Raw genomic sequence first — 23064 nt, forward strand, 5'->3', positions numbered from 1 at the left:
CACCCAGCAGCAGGAGATGCCCACTCTCTCCTGCTGCCAAGCAACGCATCCCCCAACACCCTCTGTTAGCGGGAGAGATACCCAGTCCCTCCCACCGCCAAGCAATAAACTTCCCAACACTCCCCCAGCAGCAGGAGAGATGCCCACTCCCTCTCACTGCCATGCAACCCCCTTACCTTGCTTAGGATGGCTGGCCGGCATTGATTTGTCTCTGGAGGCCATGGCCGGTCCAAACAGCTTCTCTTGCTGGATGTGTCGAGCCTTAAGAGAGCGTCTTTGTAAGTAGAGCAGTGGATGCAAGTATCTACTTGATTCTCCAGCCCCAGACACTGAATGCACGAGCTGTGTGGGTCAGTGATGGAGATGGGCTCTCGGCAACGAGTGCACTTTTTGAACCCGCTAGGCCTCAACATGTGATGAAAAATCTCAGCAGCAAGGTCGAAAAACACAATGGTTGCACCACGAGAAGGAAAACCAGGGAGCAAAGGGCCCAAAGGCCCTACTGAAGAAAGAAAAAAATAACTAAATTAACTTTGGGGTTTTTTTTTTTTAACAGAATAAAAAACAAAGAAACTAAAAGGAAAATGAAATAAAAGAAATCCAAGCCAAAAGGCAAGGGAAGGCAACTTGATTTGGACAGAGTCCAAACAACATCTTCGCTCTGTGGAAAATGAAGAACTGAGGAACCACAAATCGACATCATGCGGGACAGCACCCACACATGTGCAGTGCGGGCAGTCTCAAAGCTTCTTAGAAAGTTTAAAGTGACAGTACATGTTTAGCACTGTCCATATTGTACTCCATGGATGTCGTCACCCATGCGAAAATATGCTGCCCACTTGTCCAAGGATAATGGACATTCCTCTTAGAGTAGGAAGGAAGTCCCTGGAGTAGCCTCGTGGTTGGTGCAGTGGACTATAGAGAAGGGGGCTGGTACACTTGTGGTGGAAAGGGTGAGCATCCCAAAACCAAAAAATACCTACTGAAGGCAGAAGGGCTATTGTAGTGATGTACAGTACATTTTATTGCTATTCCTGGAGGGTTCACCATACACCAATTTAAGAGGGTTATGATGTAATGTGTACCATTTATGTGAACTTCGTTGAGAATGGCACAGGGATAAGGCTGCCCCTACTGCGCTGCTGGCATGTCTGTGTGGCATCTAGTAAGACTTCTGGCTCTCAGACAATCCAACGGCTTCTTTTTGTGTGTTTTTGCCCTGGATGTCTTTTGTTTGAAAATGACCCTTAAAGATTCTTCCACTGTGGATACCTTAAAGAAAGATGCACCGAGCACAAAAATATCTAAAATAGAATGATTTTCAAAACAAAAGATAGAATGATTTTCTAGTTCCAAAATGGCTATTTGGAACTAGATTTTTTTTTTGACATTTTTTTTGCAAAATGTCCATAATCAGATTTGGACATCATGTGGAGAAAGCCCCTTCACATTATTCCTATTTCAAGGTTTCAACTTGCCATCTTCAAGCTCACCTCATTGATTATACTTATGTTTTATCATTTCACCATTACAGAAAAGCATTCATTTTTAATCAAACACATTTTTTCCCCCCCAGAATAAAGATGTCAACATTACAGCGATTGCAGCTCTTGGCTTTAGCAGAGTATCGGCTCAGTGATGTCATGAGAGAGTCGCTCCTTCAGGATCTGCTGGCACCCGTTCTGAATGAGCCTCATCTTTTGGCTCTGGATAGACGACTACAAAAAGTACTGGACACAGTGAAAAACTGCATAGAGATAAACGGAGAAAAGCAAGTTGTGATTCAAGACAGTTTCAAGCAGCCTCTGTGACCCAGGGCTAACAGAGACTTTGGACCAGGCTAGGGTCCACTTTGTAGAACAGCTGAGCTGGTAACAAAAAAAACCCAACATAGAACAACCTGCCAAACCGTGTGGAGCTTGCTACACCTGCTGTATTATTCCATCTGCATTAAGCCAGCTTCTCCTCTAAGGAGTCTCATGATTTGGACCAACCTCAATGAGCTTATGACAGAAGCCTAAAGGGCAGGAAGTAGTTTTATCCAGTCAATAGAAAGATTTTAATCTTATTCTCAATAATAAAGAAATCCAGCAAGATGAATTTCATTATATGATCCCTAATTCCAAATATTATAGATAGGACATATAATCGCCCCCCCCCCCCCCCCCACACACACACCTTTTGCAAAACTGTGGTAGCGTTTTTTCTCTGCCTTCATCTACTATTCACTATTGTCATGAGGTATTGAAACGTCACCGCGGTATTCCCAGGGAAATTTTTTAATCCCTTCCTGCTACTGTGGTAATTACCGCAGTAGCCTTTCCCATGTCGCTCTCTAATGCTTATGTATGGTTAGTACTACTGATCATTTCTGTAGCGCTACTAGACATAGTGGTCAATATACTTCAGCCCATAAGCCAGGCTTCCCAAACCTGCCCTGGAGATCCCATAGGCAGCTGAGTTTTCTTAATCTCCACAATCCCTGCATATAAGACACAGAAACTTAGGGCTCCTTTTACAAAGGTGCATTAGGGCCGCCATGCACGCTAGACCTTAACGCCAGCATTGAGCTGGTGTTATTCTAGAAGCGTACTGTGCTGTTTAGCACGCAGTAATTTTGTACGTGCACTAAAAATGCTAGCGCACCTTAGTAAAAGGAGCCCTTAATGCAAATCCACTATTGCTGAGAGTCCCAGGACAGGAACAGGGAGACATGCCACATGTGCTATTGTGTTAAATGTTTTTGGTTCCACCAAGTGGTGAAACTAGGTACTTGCTGTCTTAAAATTGAAGCACAATGGGCAATGTCATGGAACAAATATCTGATCACAACGAAAAGTAAGATTTCCAATATGTTTTGTGGCTAGCTATAACCTTAAATGATAATTACTGTTGTGAGTGCTAAAAATGACAAAATTTGGCGACATCTGATGGACAAACCCAGCGGTAGGCAATTCCAGTCCTCAAGAGCCAGAGCTAGGTCAGGTTTTCAGGATCTCCACCATGAATATGTACGAGATGGATTTGCATGCACTGCCTCCTTGAGATGCAAATCTATCTCATGCATATTTATTGTGGATATCCTGAAAACCTGACCTGGCTCCGGCTCTCGACCCCTGGACTAACCCATTTGAAGCATGAGCTTCGTCAGATGTATGCATTTGTTGCAGTAGCTCTCTCAAATGAGAGAAAGCTTCTGCAAGTAGTGACAGGATTTTTGCCTCTAGAGCCAGGGTAGGGAACTCTGGTCCTCGAGAGCCGTATTTCAGTCGGGTTTTCAGGATTTCCCCAATGACTATGCATGAGATCTATTTGCATGCACTGCTTTCAATGTATATTCATTGGGGAAATCCTGAAAACCCGACTGGAATACGGCTCTCGAGGACCAGAATTCCCTACTCCTGCTCTAGAGGTTTCATGGCATGTCCTCTCCTACCTTATATACAATACTTGGTCATCTGTTTCTTTCAACATATGTGGTCAGTATGAGGGGTGGCAGCTCTAGAAGGTTCAAGTGATAGTTCAGTAGGATAGCATTCCATTTTTCATTCATTGATAAATGATAATTATACACATTCTTTTTTCAGATTACAAATACAGTCAAACAGAGTGACACACTATAATTGCTTTGCTTAATATTTTACAGAAATATCAGAGAAACATTTAACTGCACATTATTTGATTTGATTTCTTATATACCGCTATACCGTGAGGTTCAAAGTGGTTTACAATGAAGATAGATTAAAGATACATTAAAATAAAATAAATAAAAATGGTACTTTGGATTTCCCTAGCTGTCCCGAAGGCTCTCAATCTAGCTAAAGTACCTGAGAAAACAATAAATAAAAATGAAATAAATGAAATAAAGTAAATGGTTAAAAGATGTTACAAATTAAGTAGAATTAAAGTTAGAAGCTAGTTATTAACAGCGCTAGAGATGTATTTCCAAGTGTTCAATATAATGTAACATCAGAAAGAAGATAGTCAAAACCATAATATGCCCAAATTTTGTAGTCTTTTCCAACTTTTCATTGATCAGGTTGTAATGAATTTTAAGGTTCATAGACAACGGCGCAAAAGACAAAAGCGCGCGCCGACAATTGAGCGCAGCGCGTGCCGCCGCGCCGCTCTAAATTACAGTTTTTAGGGGCTCCGACGGGGGTTTTTGTTGGGGAACCCCCCCCCCCCAGTTTACTTAATAGACATCGCGCCGGCATTATGGGGGGTTGTAACCCTCCACATTTTACTGTAAACTGAACTTTTTCCATAAAAACAGGGAAAAAGTGAAGTTTTCAGTAAAATGTGGGGGGTTACAACCCCCCACAACGCGGCGCGATGTCTATTAAGTAAAGTGGGGGGTTCCCCCCCACGCCCCCCCGTCGGAGCACTAAAAACAGTAATTTAGAGCAGCACAGCGGCGCGCGCTGCGCTCAATTGTCTGGGCGCGCCTTTGTCCCGGCGCGCTTTTGACCTGACACCGAATTTTAAAGGTAAATTCAGGATTATAGTTGGCTTTGATTAGTTTAAGTGAACCAATGTGTGCTTCTAGACAAATCAAGACACATATAAAACCATCGAACTGGGCACTTCTGAGTCTGTTAAAAATCATAATCAAACAAACATCCAGACGTCCATAAACCTGCCTAAGTTGGCACTTGGACACTAATCGACAGGATGCACAAGTGCCAATTTTCAAAAACAACTTTCTGGACGTTCAGCAGTGTTATGGGTGGCTTTGGGCAGACTCCGGGCAGGATAATCAAATGTTTTGGCAGATGTCCTGGACTGAACGTACACGTTTTGAGTTAGACCTGTTTTAAGGTGCTGCAAAGTTATTTATTCAATTTTCTATATCGTTCTCGCAGGGGAGCTCAGAATGATTTACATGAATTTATTCAGTTACTCAAGCATTTTTCCCTGTCTGTGACCAGATAAACATTGCAGAGATTAAAGTAAAGACTTCCCCAGTGCTCAATGACCCCCCCTCCCACCCCACAAAGATCAGAATACAAAAGTATATACCTGTCTCCAGAATGGTTCACAGTCATAAGCGCGCGAGACATACGCGTGCCGACATTTGAGTGCAAGACTTCAGCGCGCCACTCTAAAAGCTAAAAGGGCTCCGACAGGGGGTGTGGGGGGAACCCAACACTTTACTTAATAGTGTTGGTGCTGTCATTGGGGGTGGTTTTAGGGGGTTGTAACCCCCCATTGTACAGAAAACTTAACTTTTCCCCGAAAAATAGGTAAAAAGTTAAGTTTTCTGTATAATGTGGGGGGTTACACCCCCCAACACGGCAGCATGAACAGTTTAAGTAAAGTGGGGGGTTCCCCCCACAGCCACCCCCTGTCAGAGCCCTTTAAAATAAGCTTTTAGAGCGGCGAGCTGAAGTCTTGCACTCAATTGTCCGCTCTCAAATGTCGGCGCGCGTTTGTCTCGTGCGCTTTTGTCCCGTCACCCTCCAGAAAAGCAGCACTGGTATAGGAAAGCCTAGTAGACCTACATGAAAGGTCTTAAGTAGCCTGGTGGGTAACCTAGTGAACCATAGAGAGGAGGACCCAGGCCCATAAGCCACTCTAACCACTACATTTATGGTGGAAAGTGTGAGCTCACCAAAATCCTACTGTACTGCCATCTAGGTGCCACCTGCAGCCATAAGGGCTATTGGGGTGGTAGACAGGTGGGTAATAGTGGGTTTTGGCGGGGCTCACCTATAAATAGGTTCTGGTGGGATGTTTATCTGGCACCCTTTATATGAAGCTCACAGCGGTGCTCTCTAAGGTGCCCCACTGCTCTATTGCCATGTATGGGTGGCCAGTCCATTTACAAGGCTGGCCCTTCCCACATCCAAATGATCTTGTTCTGGGCATTTGGGACTTGGGACAAAATTTTGGTTGAAAATGCAGTATAAAGAAAGATGTCCTGGTGGTCTGGATGTCCAGATAGAGGATTTTCAAATACAAAACTATTTCTGAACATACAGCGGTTGCCTTTCAAAAACAGGAATTTTCTCACTGTTACCATGTTGGATTTAGCTAAACGTTCTATCGAAAACGCTCCTCTGTTTTTCAACAACTATTTATCCCAGTACTAATTGCTACAACAATTTAGTACAAAAGCTGTTTAGTAAAAGGAGGCCACTATTCCACCAACCAGCTGCAACTATATGAACCCACTTAGAGGTCCATGCAAAAAGCATTACTGTGGGTTTTACTAGCTAAGCAAGGCATAAATGCCTTCAGCGCAGGTGTTAGCTCATGTGGAAACCATTACTGCAGACCACATTGACATGCATTAAAAAGGCATGTTAAGGTGGGTCAATACGTATTCCACAGCCATGCATAACAAAACAAAAAGACTGTCATGGGCATGTGCCAGATCCGGGGCAGCGTAGAAGGGTCGGTTTGGAAGAGTAGTAGCACCCTCTTTCTCACTCTAATCCAGTGGTCTCAAACTCATGGCCCGGGGGCCACATGCAGCCCACCAGGTCCTATTTTGAGGCCCTCGGTATGTTTATCATAATCACAAAAGTAAAATAAAAGAGTTTCTTGATCATACGTCTCTTTAGTTATAAATGACAATATTATTATTAAGACTTGACCAAAAGGAAAGATTTATAAATTATAAAGAGTTTTACTTCATGCAAAATTGTCATTTCTTTCATAAGACAATAACTATTTTTTCTGAGGCCCTCCAAGTACCTACAAATCCAAAATGTGGCCCTGTAAAGGGTTGGAGTTTGAGACCACTGCTCTAATCCAACCACTCTGCACTGGATTGCTTCCAGGTAGTTCCTGACACAACCTTATTATCAAAAGCAAACTTGCCCTGGCAGTGTAGTCTAGTGGCGCCCTCCCTCCACCCACTTAAAAAAAATCCCTTGATGTCTAGTGGGATCTCCTCTTCACCACTTTGTGATCCCTTGCCCAGGCCCCAAACCTTAGGCCAATCCAATCCAAACCTTAGTCTTATATGCCGAGTCATCCTGACTATGGGGCTCGATCCGGTTCACACAAAGTTATTGAAAGGACAAGGAAAGCAAATAATTGGACAAGGAAGTCATCCATTGCAATCCCTTACTTATCATTTAAAGATTTCTGAAATAGATAAGTCTTTAAAGTTTTCTGAAAGATTTCAGAGAAGGAACGAGTCTAATTTCTATATAAAGATAATTCCAAATTTTTACAAGGGAAAATGCCACAGAATGATAGATCCTACCTAAAGCTTTGATTCCCCCAATAGAAGGGAAAGCTAATTAAATCTGTGAATTCCCCTAGAACAGAGGTAGGCAATTCCGGTCCTCGAGAGCCACAGGCAGGTCAGGTTTTCAGGATATCCACAATGAATATGTATGAGATGGATTTGCACACACTGCCTCCTTGAGATGCAAATCTATCTCATGCATATTTATTGTGGAGATCCTGAAAACCTGACCTGCCTGTGGCTCTTGAGGATTGGAATTGCCTACCCTTGCCCTAGAGGGTAAAGGTTGTTGGGAATTGAATGAAGTTGGGAGTTGAATGAAAAAGTAATCAATGGGGGGAAAATAAAAATCACATATACAATTTTGAATATAACACTGGCACATTTGAATTGGATTCTCCAATAGACTGGAAGCCAATGCAAGGCTTTCAACAAAGGAGTAACATGATCGTATTTACTCTTACCAAATATTAATTTGGCCGCTGTGTTTTGAATAAGTTGCAGCCTCGTCATATTACACTTAAACTGATATAAAGATAATTTACATAATCTAAATGAACCAGTATAATAGCCTGAACCAAAGCAGCAAAGTGTTGATGGAAAAAATGATGAACCCTTCTCAACCTCCGAAGACTAAAAAAGCATTTTTTTTGTTAGGAGCCCACTTGTTCCTGCCTCCAGCACCCTCCTCTGCCACATGGGATGGAGGTTTGTTAGAACAACAGACTGGGTGGGGTGGGTGTGTCACTGATGAAATGTCACAGCAAAGAGTTGTTGATACCTGTTGAGATTTTAACGTGGAGGTAACTTGAATAAATCATTGATTATAGCTTGTCACGGTCCTTTTTATTTTTTTTTAGTAATTTTGCAGTACAGTGTGGGCTCTACTGCGAAGATTTCAGCATGGGCTCCTCCACCGCAAATGTTAATGTGGGACGCTCCAGCAATATTTTGTACATTACTAATCTCAAGGATGCTAAAATTCAGTCATGCCTACATCAGATTTTGCAGTCTAGAGGTCAATACCTAACCTACTTGTACCCAGATACTGCAAGACTGTCAGAAAAAGTCTCTTGAAAGATTTTGGATCATCTTTGGATAGAGGATAAAATTAAAGAGACAACAGTTTAAGAAGTTACATCATTTTTATTGCTCGACCTGCCTTTAGGACAATCTATAACAAAAGGAATATATATATATTTATTAGCACATACAGGATATCAGACTTTATATATATCTAGTCAGTTAAGAATAAAAAACTGGTCCTCTGCTCGACTATAATTTTCTATGGGGCTACATTTGTCAAGGTGGTCTAGCAAAATGTACGCCTAAAGCCCTGAATTTGTTAACTAAGGCAAACTATGCTGATTGTGGTTTCAAACATATTTAAAAATCGCACACAAAAGATAAAGCTAGAATTGTGACTAATATCAGATGTAGACTTGAAGCATTTTTATCCTAAAACCTTGAACAGCAAGCTAAAAATTGTATATGCAATGAAACTTGATTCGAAAGCCTCATCTTAAACATATGCATTTTGTGGAAATTTACAATCAGTTTACATTATTTTTTGGTGCTTCAAAGATCAAACCAAGTTTCAAAGTGTAACTAAATAGCATGAAAAACCTTAATATGTCAAAAGCTAATATTTCATTTACAAATCATTACATTGATAAGGGTGAGCTTTGCAAGATGGTACTGCTTCCAATCATAAAAACAACAGACGATGGATGTTCTGAAAGATGATTTTTATTTGCTCTTCACATCTTTCAGAACACCCACATCCACAGTCGGTTGGTTTTATCTTTGGATTGTTTTTACTGTGAATCATTGGGTCTCCATTTTTGTTTTTTTGTGTTGCACTGCTTCCAATCAATCACTTTAGAGTTCCATTACCCTTAATTTTGACTTTTTCTTAAAATTATATGATAAAAAGTTACTTTGCAAAATAAAAACAAACTCAGGGCTGTGCAAATGTGTTTGCCCTTAATTTTTCTTAATGTTCTTGGTTAACAAGTTCAAAATCTCTTATTGCACTTAGTTACCATTTAATAAGGAGAAATTTGGTTCTTACCTGCTAATTTACTTTCTTTTAGCTTCATATATATCATATATATCTTTTAGCCTATATATCTCATCATGACCAGCAGGTGGAGACTGAAATAAAACTTTGGAACTATACATATCATGTGACCCCCCTCCCTAATTGCCTCAGTTTGCCGAATAGCCAAGCAGAACTAAGAACTATATACAGAAAACAAACAGGACTCTGAACAGGAGTATCAACAAATACAAACAGAAACGCTGTTGGAAAATGCAAAAGAACAAATGCAAATAGCAAAGGTCCCCATAGGTCGCCAGCTACGCCAGTCAAGCCACAGCCACTGTTCTTAATCTCCCTGGCCCTAGAAAAATACTAAAAACCGATCAAAAAATGAAAATCTGCATGCAAGAACATGACAAAAGACAGGATGGGGTCCTATGCTGGTCTGGAGAGGCTAAAAGAAAGTAAATTAGCAGGTAAGAACCTAATTTCTTCTTCTTTAGCAACTCTCCAGACCAGCATAGGGTTAATCTTACAAGTGGGACATACCAAAGCAATCCTCATCATGGGTGGGACCCCCAAAGGGCCAACACTAGAACACGCTCACCAAACACTGTGTCCCGACGCACCTGAACATCCACACGGTAGTGTCTGACAAAGGAATGTAGAGAAGACCAGACCACCGCCTTACAAATATCCAGAAGAGGCACCAGCGAAGATTCAGCCCAAAAAGCTGCCTGATCCTGAGTAGAATGAGTCTTGAGACATTCCGGAACAGTCTTTTTCTGAAGGTAAGCGGAAGCAATAGTCTCCTTGATCCAGCGCACAATTGTAGTCTTGGAAGCGCCATCCCCCCTACGAGGACCCGCTAGAAGGACAAAAAGATGATCTGATTTCCTGAACTCCTGGGACCTGTGCAAGTAGGCGTGAAGGACCCACCCAACATCCAATTTGCGCAACTGTTTTTGTTTAGAAGAACCTGTCCGACTATCCAGGACCGGGAGGACCACTGACTGATAGATATGAAAAGGAGAAAATACCTTTGGCAGAAAGGAAGGAACAGGCCTCAATACTACCCGCTCCCTAGAAAACTCAAGGAAGGGAGACCGACAAGAGCGAGCCTGCAGCTCCGAAACACGTCTAGCAGAAGTAATAGCCACCAAGACGACCGCCTTAAGATTAAGGTCCTTCAACGTGCAGGCACCTAGAAAACTCAAGGATGGGAGACTGACAAGAGAGAGTCTGCAGCTCCGAAACAGTCTAGCAGAAGTAATAGCCACCAAGAAGACCGCCTTAAGAGTAAGGTCATTCAACGTGCAGGCACCCAAAGGCTCAAACGGGGGCGCACAAGCCCAGACAGGACCAGATTAAAATCCCAAGAGAGAACAGACAGTCACACAGGAGGTTTGAGCAACTTGGCCGCCCGCAAGAAGCGAACATCAGGAATGGCAGTCAGACGCTGACCCCGTAATAACCCACGAAAGGCTGAAAGGGCTGCAAGCTGAACCCAGAGAGAAGACCAAGCCAGGCCCCTGTCCAGGCCATCCTGCAAAAACTAAAATGTTAGGCAGAGAAGCGTGAAAAGCAACCAATCCTCGCGCCGTACACCACTCCTCAAATATACGCCAAACTCGCACATAAGCCCAAAAAGTGGAAAGTCTGCAAGACCCCAAGAGTGGACAGCACTTTGTCTGAATACCCCTTCTTACCTAGGCAAGTTCTTTCAAGAGCCAAGCCGTAAGACAAAAGGGACTCAGATCAAACATAGGAATGGGGCTCTGAGTCAGAAGATTGTGTGAAAGAGGCAGAGTAAGAGGATCCGACACCAGATGCCTCACAAGATCTGCGTACCACGGTCGCCTGGGCCAATCCAGAGCCACCAGAACCACAAGGTCCAGATGTGGAACTATGCAGAGAAGAACTGTGCCCACTAATGGCCATGGAGGGAACACATACAGCATACCCTCCTTTGGCTACGATTGTACCAGAGCAACCAGACTGTCTCTGTTACAACTGAAGAAGTGGAGAGTTTTGGCGTTGACTCCTGTGGCCATCAGGTCCATTAGGGGCTGACCCCAAGACTGCACTATCAACTGAAAGGCCACATGGCTTAGACACCACTCTCCGGGATCTAACATGTGACAAATGAGGAAGTCTGCTTGAACATTCTCCAATCTGGCGATGTGGGAGGCCGAGATGTTCTGAAGATGTGATTCTGCACAGAGCATGAGCAGAGACGCCTCCTTGGTGCCCCCCTGACGATTGACATAGGCCACCACCATGGCATCGTCTGACAGAACCCGGACCGATTTGCCCATCAAGAAAGAGTGGAAGGAAAACAGCGCCAGATGAATAACCAGGTTGCCTCCTCCGAGGACCAGATGCCCTGAGCTGAGTGACCTAAACACTGAGCTCCCCAACCAAGAAGACTGGCATCTGTGAGAAGCACTGTCCACTGTAACTGATCCAAACTTGTCCCTTGAACAAGATGAGAGGTCTGGAGCCACCAACGAAGACTGGAGCAAGCCAAGCCCCTCAGAGGAACAGGGTGATCTAGACTGAGGGTCTGAGGCAACCACCTCTGAAGCAGGGCATATTGAAGAGGATGCATGTGGGCCCGAGCCCACCTCACCACGTTGAGGGAAGCCGCCATTGACCCCAAGACTTGGAGGAAATCCTGTGCCCGAAGACACCGGGACGCCATAAGCAGGCAAATTTGAGAGTGTAATTTGCTTACCTGGGCCTCGGAGAGGAAAACCTTCCCCAAGGAGGTGTCTTGCACCACCCCAAGATACTCCAGGCACTCCACCTGAGCCGTGACCCAGATGCTCTCCTGGAAGGATTTTGTGCGAATCAACCAGTCGTCCAGGTAAAGATGCACCAGAATGCCCTCTGTCCACAAGGCCGCTGCGACGACCACCATAACTTTGGTGAACATCTGGGGAGCCATGGCCAGATCAAAAGGGAGCGCACAGAACTGAAAGTGCTAGCCCAAGATCACAAAACGAAGGAAGCACCTGAGAGATGAGAGATCTGGATTAGAATGTGCAAGTAGGCCTCTGTCAGATCGAGAGAGGTTAGATACTTCCCTGGCTGAACCGCCAGAATTACCGATCGCAGTGTCTCCATGTGAAAAGATGGAAGTGAGAGCCCTGTTGACCCCCTTCAAATCTAAGATGGGCCGGAAAGCCCCTCTTTCTTGGGCACCACAAAGTAAATCGATTACCTGCCGGTGCCCACCTCCTGAGGGGGCACTGGAACCACAGCTCTGAGATCTAGCAATCTTTGAAAGGTCTGGCAAAAAGCCTGCTGTTTCTACTCAGCACAACAAAGAGAAGCTAGAAAATGATCTGGCAAGGAATGGGCAAACTCTAGAACATAGCTGTCCCGAATCACCTCCAAAACCACTGATCGGTCAGAGATCACGTCTGCTTGGACGATGGAGGAGGAGGAGGGAACGTGAAAGAAGTAGAAGGGGGCAAAACTGCAGGGTGTGTGGGGGGCACAACCTCTCCTGAAACCCCCAGGCCAACTGGAAAACCCCCGGACGCCTGAAAATAAGCTCTGCATAAATTAAAAAATAAATCAGGGGGAAAAACCCCTGGTGGCCCCATGAGACCGCCTGCCCGAGCAGGGGCCCCAGCAGAAATCTGCTTCTGGTTTTACCAATAGAGGGGGAAGGTCACCTGAGGTGGCAGAGCTAATGGAGGGTTTATTGTTCAAAGGAGGTGAAGTTCCCGCCAAAAATAAACCCTCCAGGGCCTGTAGCGGCTGGGAAGCATGAACATTCCCAGCCGCTAAAGCAGGCAAACCGGCATCAGCTGATTTAGAAACAGCTGAGAGGGAGTCCCCAGCCAAACCGGCGGTAAGGGAATCTTTTTTACCCTCACCGTTGTGACAAATTCAGAGCTAATTCAGAGTTTTTGTTTCTGAATAGCCAGGATTTGCACTAGGCAGGTATGGAGTCCTGTCTCTTTAAGGCATAGGGATGTTGAAGCATAGGAAGGAAGCCTGCCTTGCACTGGGTAAAGCCTAAGCCTGTTTTCCTGCCCTGGCTTTGGGGGCGGGCTTAGAGCTCCTGAAAAGTACAGGAAGTCAGACGGAGAGACAGGATCATGGAAGGCAGAGCTCTGGGAGCCTCAGAGAGCAGGAAGAAAGCTGTGGGCAGGGCAAGGAGAATTGATCTGAGCACAGACCATCCAGGAGCCCAGCTGGAATACAGTATGAGTCTCCTAAAAATTTCCCTTCTGACTGGGATATGGAGGAAGAATCTCCTCTCAGCACAGAGACAGAGTTTCTCATACAACCTGAAGGTATGGAAATTGATACAGGTTTCCCAACCTGTCAGAAGCCAACTGAAACCATGCAGATCAGTTAAATCTATAAGTTTGAAGTTGCCTTTAATTTACTGGGTTGCTGTCATTAGGTACTGGTTCTTTGTGTGGGAAAGCACAATACTTTCTGTGATTCAGAAGAGAAATGGTTTTGTTGAATTTGTGCTTTGCACTGAAGTTTATCTTTCATCCGTTGGTGCTGACTGATGTGCTGCGTGCAGCTGGGATTAACTCAGTGAAGTTGTACGGCTCCTGAGAGCAGAGCCAGAGCTAGAGTTGCATGAACTGCTACATGCTGTTATATCATACCTGTTTCTCTGCTATAAGAAATTCTCTGTGTCTCAAACAAGACTGCTGCTGAAAGTGTTCCAGGAACCAAGCTGGTATAAACTGCTTCTTTTCAAAGCCAGAACATAAGAATTGCCGCTGCTGGGTCAGACCAGTGATCAATCTAATCTAATCTAATCTAAACCTTAAGTTTATATACTGCATCATCTCCATGAGAATGGAGCTCGACACGGTTTACAAGAACTTAAAATAGTGGGTAGAGAAGAAGAAAAAGGATTTCATGATCTTATGTGTAGAAAGGGGGAGAGAAAGGGGGGAAGGATAGAGCTACAATTTGCTGAAAAGCCAGGTTTTCAGTTGTTTGCGGAATAACTGAAGGGAGCTCAGGTTCCGCAGTGGGGTGGTGAGGTCGTTCCAAAGACCTGTGATTTTGAAGAGAAGGGATTTTCCGCTCACACGGCAGCCCTCTGGTCAAAAACCAGCGTCCTGAGACTAGCCCTACCTGAGTACACTCTGGTTCAGCAGGAACTTGTCTAACTTTGCCTTGAATCCCTGGAGGGTGTTTTCCCCTATGACAGACTCAGGAAGAGCATTCCAGTTTTCTACCCCTCTCTGGGATAAATCAGCACAGCCATTAACAGCTGCTGGAAGGTATAGCCAAAAAAACCTAGGGCTTGTAAGGCATTTATTCTGAACTTTGCTATTCTTTTGGTTTTCATTTTTGAATTGCTCCAGTGCAGTGAACTGGAGACTATTTGCTGGATGTTATTTCATGAGCATTATTTGTTCCGTCTGAAATATAACACAAGTTCTGAAGCTTATCTAGCCGGTGGCTTAAATAAACCTTTATTTTGATTTTGGAAGCCATTCTGACATGGTGTCTGTTTATTGAATAACTTGACTTATCTGTACCTGCACTACTAGGCAGTTGCCTAGAGTGGTTGAAAGACCTGAAGGAAACCCTCAAGTTAAAGAGAGCACGCTGGGGAGAATAGTCATGTCCCGAACACGCTAACCAAGCCGGTTGGGTGCTTAGGGGTGACACCGTCAGCCGCTGAGGAAAACCCTCCGTGGGCAGTGGGGGAAGACCGGGCTTCCCCACTGCTCCCAGCCGACTCGCAAGGCACTAGCGACAGAGAGCTCTGGACGCCTGCAGCCACTGCTGATGGAGCTTCTGCACCGAACTGGCCTGTACACCTCTTGCACAGGCCGGCCACGAGTGCCTCATGTCTGGAGCAAAATGAGCTCTTCTTCCCCTGAGAAGTGCTCATTGCTCCATACGTGACCTAGTTAGGAAAAAAGTGCCGGTTAGTTGAAAAATACAGTAACATACAGCAAATTTAAAGGGAAAGCAACCCTTCAAACTGGCACTACCTCAGGATTTTTTTATTTTTCCCACAGAACAGATTCCACTGGCTCTCTAAACAATATGCCTTACCACTAGGGGGTAAGGCTTACTGTTGAGGCACCTCTACAAAAATGTGGGGAGGTGGAAGAAGGGACCCCGCTCAAGATCCGCCGAGTTTGACACCCCCGAGGTTGGACGGACCCCCAAAACTCAACAAAAAGGGACAAAAATTCCTAAACAAATTCTAACAGCCCTACCAAGGGAGATGGGTACAGCTTACCATACCTGCTGGAGATTGAGAGAAGACTGAGGTAATTAGGGAGGGGTCACGTGATATGTACAGTTCCAAAGTTTTGTCTCAGTCTCCACCTGCTGGTCATGATGAGATATATACCCGCTTGTAAGATTAACCCTATGCTGGTCTGGAGAGTTGCTAAAGAATAACAGTTTCTGAGGTTCACAGTTTTCTCTGATCATGACATTACGCAATGGGCTGATCACTGCTTGATGTGAAAACGCAGAATAAACACCAGGCCTAGAGGTTATTAAGCTATTGCACTAACAGAGGACATATGTATCTAATCAACCCAGAATTACTTAATGGAAAGAGCAGCCACATACAACCCCGAGTTCTTAAGTTTGCAAAATGACTTGGTAGTGTGCAAAGAAAATGCTGGAACATCAGAGCCCCCTCCAAATGCCATGTTTAAACCATTGCATATTAGATGAGATCTCCAGTGTCGAAAGACCATATAAAGAAATAATTAAAAACCAAATTCAAACCTGGTACACAGCCCACATACCTGGGGCTTTACTTGCTACCAAAAAAAAAAAACCCAAACAAACCCCCCCCCCAAGCTAAAGCCATCAATTTGATTAATCTAGCAATTTAGATTCCCAATATGTGATCACCTACAAGGCATGAACTAGGTCCTTGCAGAATTCCTCCAATGGTATGCTTCTGACAAGTCAACCAAGCAGCCAGAAGAGTATATAGACATACCTTTCTAGCTGAAGGAAAAGGGTTTTTTTTGTTGTTTTTTTGAAATTGATGATCGATAAAACAGGTCTGAAAATCCTCTTCCTTAACCCATGTTGTGCTCAGAAGAACTAAAAGTCAGTTCATCCAACTTTGGTGTGTCGCATGCTTCTCGAGCTAGCAGAGAAAACAATCAGTTCTGGCACTTAAGCAGCAGGATTATCAAATTAGTTTACCATCAACTTACTAAAAAGGTAATGAAGATGTGGCCAGGGTGCCGTAGTTACCCCTAAGAAAATTCAGAGTTTTAGTCATAAGGAAGAAAATTCTCAGGGCACAAATGGAAATCAACCAGGCCACATTTAGCAGCTCAAAAAAATTGGGAGGGGGGCCTGAAAATTGGGAGACATTTTCCGGAAAAAAAAATTACAAGGAACTTGCTGCAACTGCCATATACAACCTTCCTCAAATTTAAATTAAGGGCAAATAAGTTTAAGGGCTCCTTTTACGAACTAGGGGTTTGCCACGCATACTGGCCGCTACCGCCTCCTTTTGAGCAGGCGTTAGATTTTCGGATAGCGCACGCTATAGCGCGCACTAATCCGGTGTGTGCGATAAAAACTGCTAGCACACCTTCGTAAAAGGAGCCCTAAATGTCTCCTACAGAATCCCCCCAAATGATTTCAGCTAATTACAGGTATGCCCAGAGAATAAACTACACAATGAGATACTGAAATACAGTGGTACCTTGGATTACGAGCATATTCCGTTCCAGGAGCATGCTCGTAATCCAAAATGCTTGTATATCAAAGCAAGTTTCCCTAAGGAAGTAAGGGAAACTTGATTTGATATGTTCCCACCGCCCACCTCCCCCCCCCCCCGAGGCCAGCAGCGCTGCTCCCCCCCCACGAGAACCGGCATTGCAGCCCCCGAAGGCCCCCCCGCGAACCGGCACCCTCCCCCCCCGCGATCCGGCACCCCCCCCCGCCGCCATCGGGCACGCCCCCGCCGCAACCTGAGACCCACCAACCCACCCGAACCCTCTTCTTACTTCCAGTGTAGCCTCTGCATCGGCATGTCCTGTGCGTTGGTGTTGGTGCCCGAAAATCTGCATGCTCAAGGCCCGGCACAGGAAGCAGATTTTCGGGCACTGGCACCAACGCACAGGACATGCTGGTGCCGATGCGGAGGCTACACTGGAAGTAAGAAGAGGGTTCGGGTGGGTTGGGGGATCTCAGGTTGCGGCGGGGGGGGGGTGCCTGATGGTGGCGGGGGGGTGCCGGTTCGCGGGGGGAAGGTGCCGGTTCGCGGGGGGGGGGGGCGCTCGTACAGCGAGGCAAGCTCGGTTTACGAGGCACCAAGTTTGCGAATGTTTTGCTCGTCTTGCAAAACACTCGCAAAACGGTGCACTCGTAAACCGAGATACCACTGTACATTAAAACTTGGCAACAAGTTACTTTAAAAGCATAGAAAATATTAGCTAAGATAATTAGGGGAAAAAAAGCTAGGAAAGAAAGCCGACCTTCAAATAAGCGCAGCATTTCACTTTCCAGATCAATCCTGAATTAGAAGGAAAAAAAATAGTTACTTCTATGTTTAAACTTACAAATTAATTTGATAATTAAGAAGGGAACATTTTGTAGTGAGTACAGTGCTCATAAACAGTTTTCAGTAGAAACTGAAGTCTTGTATTTCTCTCTGGGATAGGTGAAGCATGAATGATGTAACTGTGGCCTTCTGCCACTCATGCTACTGGCACACCCCCATCTGGTCTGCAGGGACACCCTCTGGGAGTCAGAAGGGCATTCAGTTCCCATATTCATTTCATTTTTGGCCTCTCTGTTGAGACTGGCCTGTGGTGCATTAACTGTGAAGTGCTTTTCTGTGATATGGACACCTCAGTCCGGACAGAAGTTACCAATTTGTTTCACTAAATAATCAAAAATGCCATTAAAATAGTAAGCTAGCCAAGTTGCACAGTGACCTCAAAGACGAATTCTAGCCCTATCAGTCCATCTTTCACTTATTCAACATTATCTTTCCCACAACTAACTAATCTCCCCTAAACGGACAACAATTATAACAGCAGAAAATAAAGCTGCAGGATTAATTTGATACCAAAGTTAGTAAGAAAAAAATATATATATATCTGCTCTTAACACCTACCCTGAAATGTGTAATATTTGGCACTAGCTGGATAGTTGTATAGTTCAGGGGTCAAAGTTATGTCTTTTCCCAACAAAATTCTGCTTAAAAGACATGGACAGCTGAAAACAAGTCAAGAGGGAACCAGCACAGAAACAAAACATTGGTAGCAGAAGACTGTGAAGCAACAGAAATGACACCAAGACCTGCGAGAAATTCTAACCCCAAAAAACAAGTAAATCAAACCATTTTCAGACCAGCACATAGGAAGCGGCACAGCATCACTGCAAAGCTTCCAGCTAAGCTTTTCCTACTGGCTGATACACCAAGAATTACAGTACCCATAAAATTTCAATCAACAAAAATTCTGCCCTTTTTTTGTTGTTGTTTTTAAGAAATACAGCAGATTGTGACCACAGCTAAAATATACCGAATACTAATTAGAAAAGTAGGCATTGTTAAAAAAATATTTTCCACTGTTACATCCTTACTCCATGGCAAGTCATCTGTTGCCAAGACAAGCACAGCACCGACTGCCACAGCAGAACACTGGACGCTGCACAGAGAGCAGTTAACAGCAAAAAATCTCCATCAAACTCTTCCCCGATATGAAACTGAACACGGAGCGCACAGATGCTCTAAATATAAAACCAAATGTGATGGGAGCAACTCTCTTATTTGAGAAAGAATGATATCTATGAGGAAGGGGGCAGGAAGCTGTAATGGTGGTGAGCCTGCAGGGCAGCAAATGTGAAAGAAAGCAGTCTGCATGGATTTAAAGGGAGGGAGGAGTGTGCTTTACACAGACAGCGATACAAAGCTGTTGTACTGTTGAATGTTTCGTTTAAGGATATCCGAGCACGGGCCAAGGACACGTTCAAATCTGGGTCGGTCAAGCTTCACACATTTCAACGGACCACGGGAGACCACTGTGGCGGCACGGGGACGATTCATCAACAGTGCAATTTCACCTAAGAGTGAGAAAGGCAAATTAGAAACATTAGAAAGACACCTGCAACTCTCCTCCAGTACTGGAATTGTATTTTCCTTCATGTCTTAAATACATAGTAAATGATGGTAGATAAAGACTAAAACGGCCCATTCAGTATGTCTTAGAAGACTGCCACTTTGTGCAAGTTAATCCCCCCCCCACCCCAATGCTTTTATGGTTGTAACTAGCTAAAACTGTATTGAAAAACAAAGAATTTAAAGTTAATGCCATTTTGGAGCCATCTGCTCCCCACCCCCCACCCCTTTTGGCTCCCTTTTGCAAAGCCACACAGCTGAGTGCCACGTAGCAAATGGTCCAATGTCCATTCTGTTCCAATGGAGCATTTACCGCGCTGGTCCACACTGCCGGCTATTGTAAAAAAAAAAAAAAAAAAAAAAGGGGCTATGGCAGCAAAAGATTAAAAAAAAAAAAATACAGCAGTTATGAAATGTCCTACTTAAGCCTATTTTATAAAAGGAAAAAAAAATGCAACATATGCTTAAGTGCCTTTATAATAGCTCTAAGGGCCAATTCCCAAAAGCACACAAATGCTCTTAGAAAGAACGTTAAAAAAATGTACACATGTTTTATAAATTATGTGTATGCATAACTCCTCTCCCAGAAATGGCACAGATGCCATGAAAGCAGACCACCTTTCACCCATGTATATCTGGAGGAAATGTTATACTAGTTATTCCCCACAAAGAAAATACTTATAAAATTACTTTCATGTTGATAAGGAAAGAAAGCAGGGCCCTAGGTCTCCAATGCATCACACTTGGCTCTCTGATTTATTATTTCCTCTTTTAATCTTTTTATTTTTCTATGATTGCTTTTGCAATTTTATATATTCCTAGAACCCCAAGTTGTGTAATTTGTAATTATACTCTTGAGTACGGAGAACATTAGTAAGTTATGGGTCTTGTTCTTCAACCTTTGTGTAAGCAATATTGCTGAAAGGATGTCCGGATGTTGCCTTTGTGTTCAATACCAAAATCTGTAACAAGATATATACCCTATACAGCAAGGATAACATAAGGAGGGATCTGGTGAAGATTAAGAATGGTCTAAAATTTGATAGCTAGCATTTAATGCTAAAAGATGTAGGGTCATGAATCTGGATGCAAAACACCAAGCAAACAATACAGTAATAATAATAATAATAATAACAATAACAGTTTATATACCGCAATACCATTAAGTTCTATGCGGCTTACAAAAGATTATTGGGGTACAAGTTGAGTTGACATACAAGTTGAATTAACTTAAGGGATGTGGGGAACAATTGGGAGAAAGGGCAAGAGAGGGGAAAGAGGGAAGTGGGTCAGCTGTCTAGGTCTTTCGGGAATAGGTGGGTTTTGAGGCGTTTCCTGAATATCTCATAAGTGGTGGGCAATAGGAGTTGTTCTAGGTCTTTACCCCATAGAGCAGCCTGATGTGAGAGAAGATGCTCATGGTGTTTTTTTAGTTTGCATCCTCTAACCGGGGGAGAAACAAAGTGCGAGTGGGAGCTTCTCTTGTGTTTGTTGGCTGAGAAGGAGAATAGGTCAGTGATGTATTTAGGGGTTAGACCGTAGAAAACTTTAAAACAGTAGAGGGGATGAAGTACTTCTGTATATGAAAGAAGAGTGGGAACTAGACATAATCATATCCAATATCTTCAGGTGGCCAACAGGTAGCAATTGTGAAAGCAAAAGAAAGAAAGGATGCTTGAATGCACAGCAGAAAGAATAGCCAGCAGGAACAGAGAGGCGATATGCCTCTGGCGAGATATTATTGGAGTATTTTGAGGTTATGGTCTCCAGACTTGTACACAAAAATATAAACCGGATGGAGATTGTCTAGAGTAGGGTTGTCCAACGTGCAATCCAGTTGGATTTTTGGGGGTTTCCCCAATGAATCTGCATGAGATCTACCAGCATGCACGGCTTCCACTGTATGTAAATAGATCTCGTGCAGATTCATTGGGGAAATCTTAAAAACCTGGCCTGATGGGGGCCAAGGTTGGACACCCCTGGTTTAGAGTGTGGCTACTAAAGTGGTCAGTCATTTGTTGGAAAGCATATGGGCACACACACAAAGATTTCCACAGATACACTCTGAAATCAAGGGAGGAGAGAAGAGATGCGAGAGACATTTATATACCTACATAAGCATAAATGCACAGGAGACAGGCTTCCTTCAATTAAAAACAAAACCAGAGAGCATAGGATGAGAGTCAAAGTGATAGACTCACATGTAACCTAAGGAAATATTTTATGGAATAACCTCCTCATGGAAGTGGTGAAGATGAAAACTGCATTTCAATTTTAAAAAGAATGAGACAAAACAAAGAGGGTCTCTGTGGGACAAGAATGTGTTGTAGAGCTTAGTAGTTGGCATGGAAAAACAAACTAGATAAGCTATTTGCTATCATTTTCTCTGATGTAAATTATTTTTACATGAGGGTAATGTTTGGCTGGTACAATCACAGTTCAAACGCAACCGCTCTTCCTTGTGATCTTAGGTAAGCCACTAACCTCCTATGGAGAAGTTAGCAGGTAAAACCTAACTTTTTGTTAAATCCAGAATCTGGGGGCTATCCCTGCCAATCAGCAAATGCAGAGGGAGGGCTCTGCAGCAGGAGCAGCACTTGGTACACTCTTTGCTGAGGTTTCCATACTGCACTGTCCCAAAACTTTAACTAAGGTGTGTGGGCCAAGCAAACACTCAAGCCAAGTGCTGCAGCCTATGTGCCATGGTTAAATGGTGCTCAGTTGCAGTTAAAACATTACTGGCAACCCAAGCTTCTTCAGGAAAAAGCAAGTAGACACCCTCTCCCCCTCCCCCCCCCCCCTCAGCAGGCACCTACCCCGATATGAGAGAGAGAAAAACCTTTTCTTTGGAGCTTAGAAAGAGGCTTAAAAAGTGGTCTTCTTGTTGCTCAACTAAGGCTCAGTTCTCCAATTAGCCCAGTTTAGTGATTTCAATAATGCCATTTAGGTGCAAGCATTCCAGAACACTAAATGGGAGAGTTATACCACAGACAGAGTTAAGTTTTCAGCTCTTCTCTGTATAGTTTTCTATATGCCATCTTGACGAATGCATTACGGTGAACGTTAGCCCACCTGACTTAGATCCCACAAATAACTGAAGAGCTTTGTAAGGACTCACCAAAATAATCAGAAGGCCCCAATCTTCCCACTTCAACAAATTCTTCATTTTCCGACCTACGCTGTAGAACAGCAGCTGTGCCCTGAAAGTAACAATTTCAATACTTTATAACCTAAAATTTACAGTTAATCAGCTTAGTAAATGTAAGCATGTTACTTTCCTTGCCCTGCTGTAGGCATATAAAGCTAAAATAAAGCTACCTAACTCTTCATTGCCTCAGATACAAACTCAGATTGTAAACTTGCCAGGTACAAAAAAAAAAAAAAAATACTTACTGTAATGTAGGTAAGAAATTAAAATAAATAACCCTAAAATTAAGTCTTGTAAGCAATGCTCCTAATTTTCAATCATTCTAAATGACGATATATTGTAGAATTAGCTGTACCGCAGTATCTGCTCTGTGACATTTTCATATAAGACGCTTTTTACTTTTCAAAACGTTTCTTACACAAAAACTAAATTCTGTGTTCTCGTACACTATCTGAAACACATTTTTCAGACATATATGTATACTGAGCCAAGTGCCTTAACCACAATCATCTTTGTCATCTACATAGAAATAGAAAATACTGTTAATT

The 23064-nt window shown here is 43.6% G+C and overlaps 2 protein-coding genes across 5 annotated transcripts in view; one reads left to right on the forward strand and one right to left on the reverse strand.

The window, feature by feature from the left end:
• The window catches only part of FAM20A (FAM20A golgi associated secretory pathway pseudokinase), a 77248-nt gene extending 73949 nt beyond the window's left edge, over positions 1-3299 (forward strand). Inside the window, exon 11 of the mRNA XM_033962421.1 lies at positions 1577-3299. Within this exon, the coding sequence (XP_033818312.1) occupies positions 1577-1811 (235 nt within the window). The 3' untranslated portion in view covers positions 1812-3299. The remainder of the gene's footprint in view (positions 1-1576) is intronic.
• A 5031-nt stretch (positions 3300-8330) lies between these two features.
• PRKAR1A (protein kinase cAMP-dependent type I regulatory subunit alpha) overlaps positions 8331-23064 on the reverse strand; it is a 61217-nt gene continuing 46483 nt past the window's right edge. Inside the window, exons 10-14 of one of the 4 annotated variants that reach the window (XR_004540782.1) lie at positions 22487-22568; positions 19172-19313; positions 17720-17757; positions 16222-16374; positions 8331-8378 (exon numbers count right to left, since the gene is read on the reverse strand). Coding sequence is in view for 2 of the 4 variants with exons in the window: in XM_033960087.1 (XP_033815978.1) it covers positions 16304-16374; positions 17720-17757; positions 19172-19313; positions 22487-22568 (333 nt within the window). In the remaining 2 variants the exon portion in view is untranslated. Of the gene's footprint in view, positions 8379-16081; positions 16375-17719; positions 17758-19171; positions 19314-22486; positions 22569-23064 lie in introns of those variants that run through there. The other 3 variants (XR_004540783.1, XM_033960087.1, XM_033960088.1) reach the window with 3 other exon arrangements.

Source organism: Geotrypetes seraphini, chromosome 10, assembly GCF_902459505.1.
Source record: "Geotrypetes seraphini chromosome 10, aGeoSer1.1, whole genome shotgun sequence".
NCBI lineage: Eukaryota > Metazoa > Chordata > Amphibia > Gymnophiona > Dermophiidae > Geotrypetes > Geotrypetes seraphini.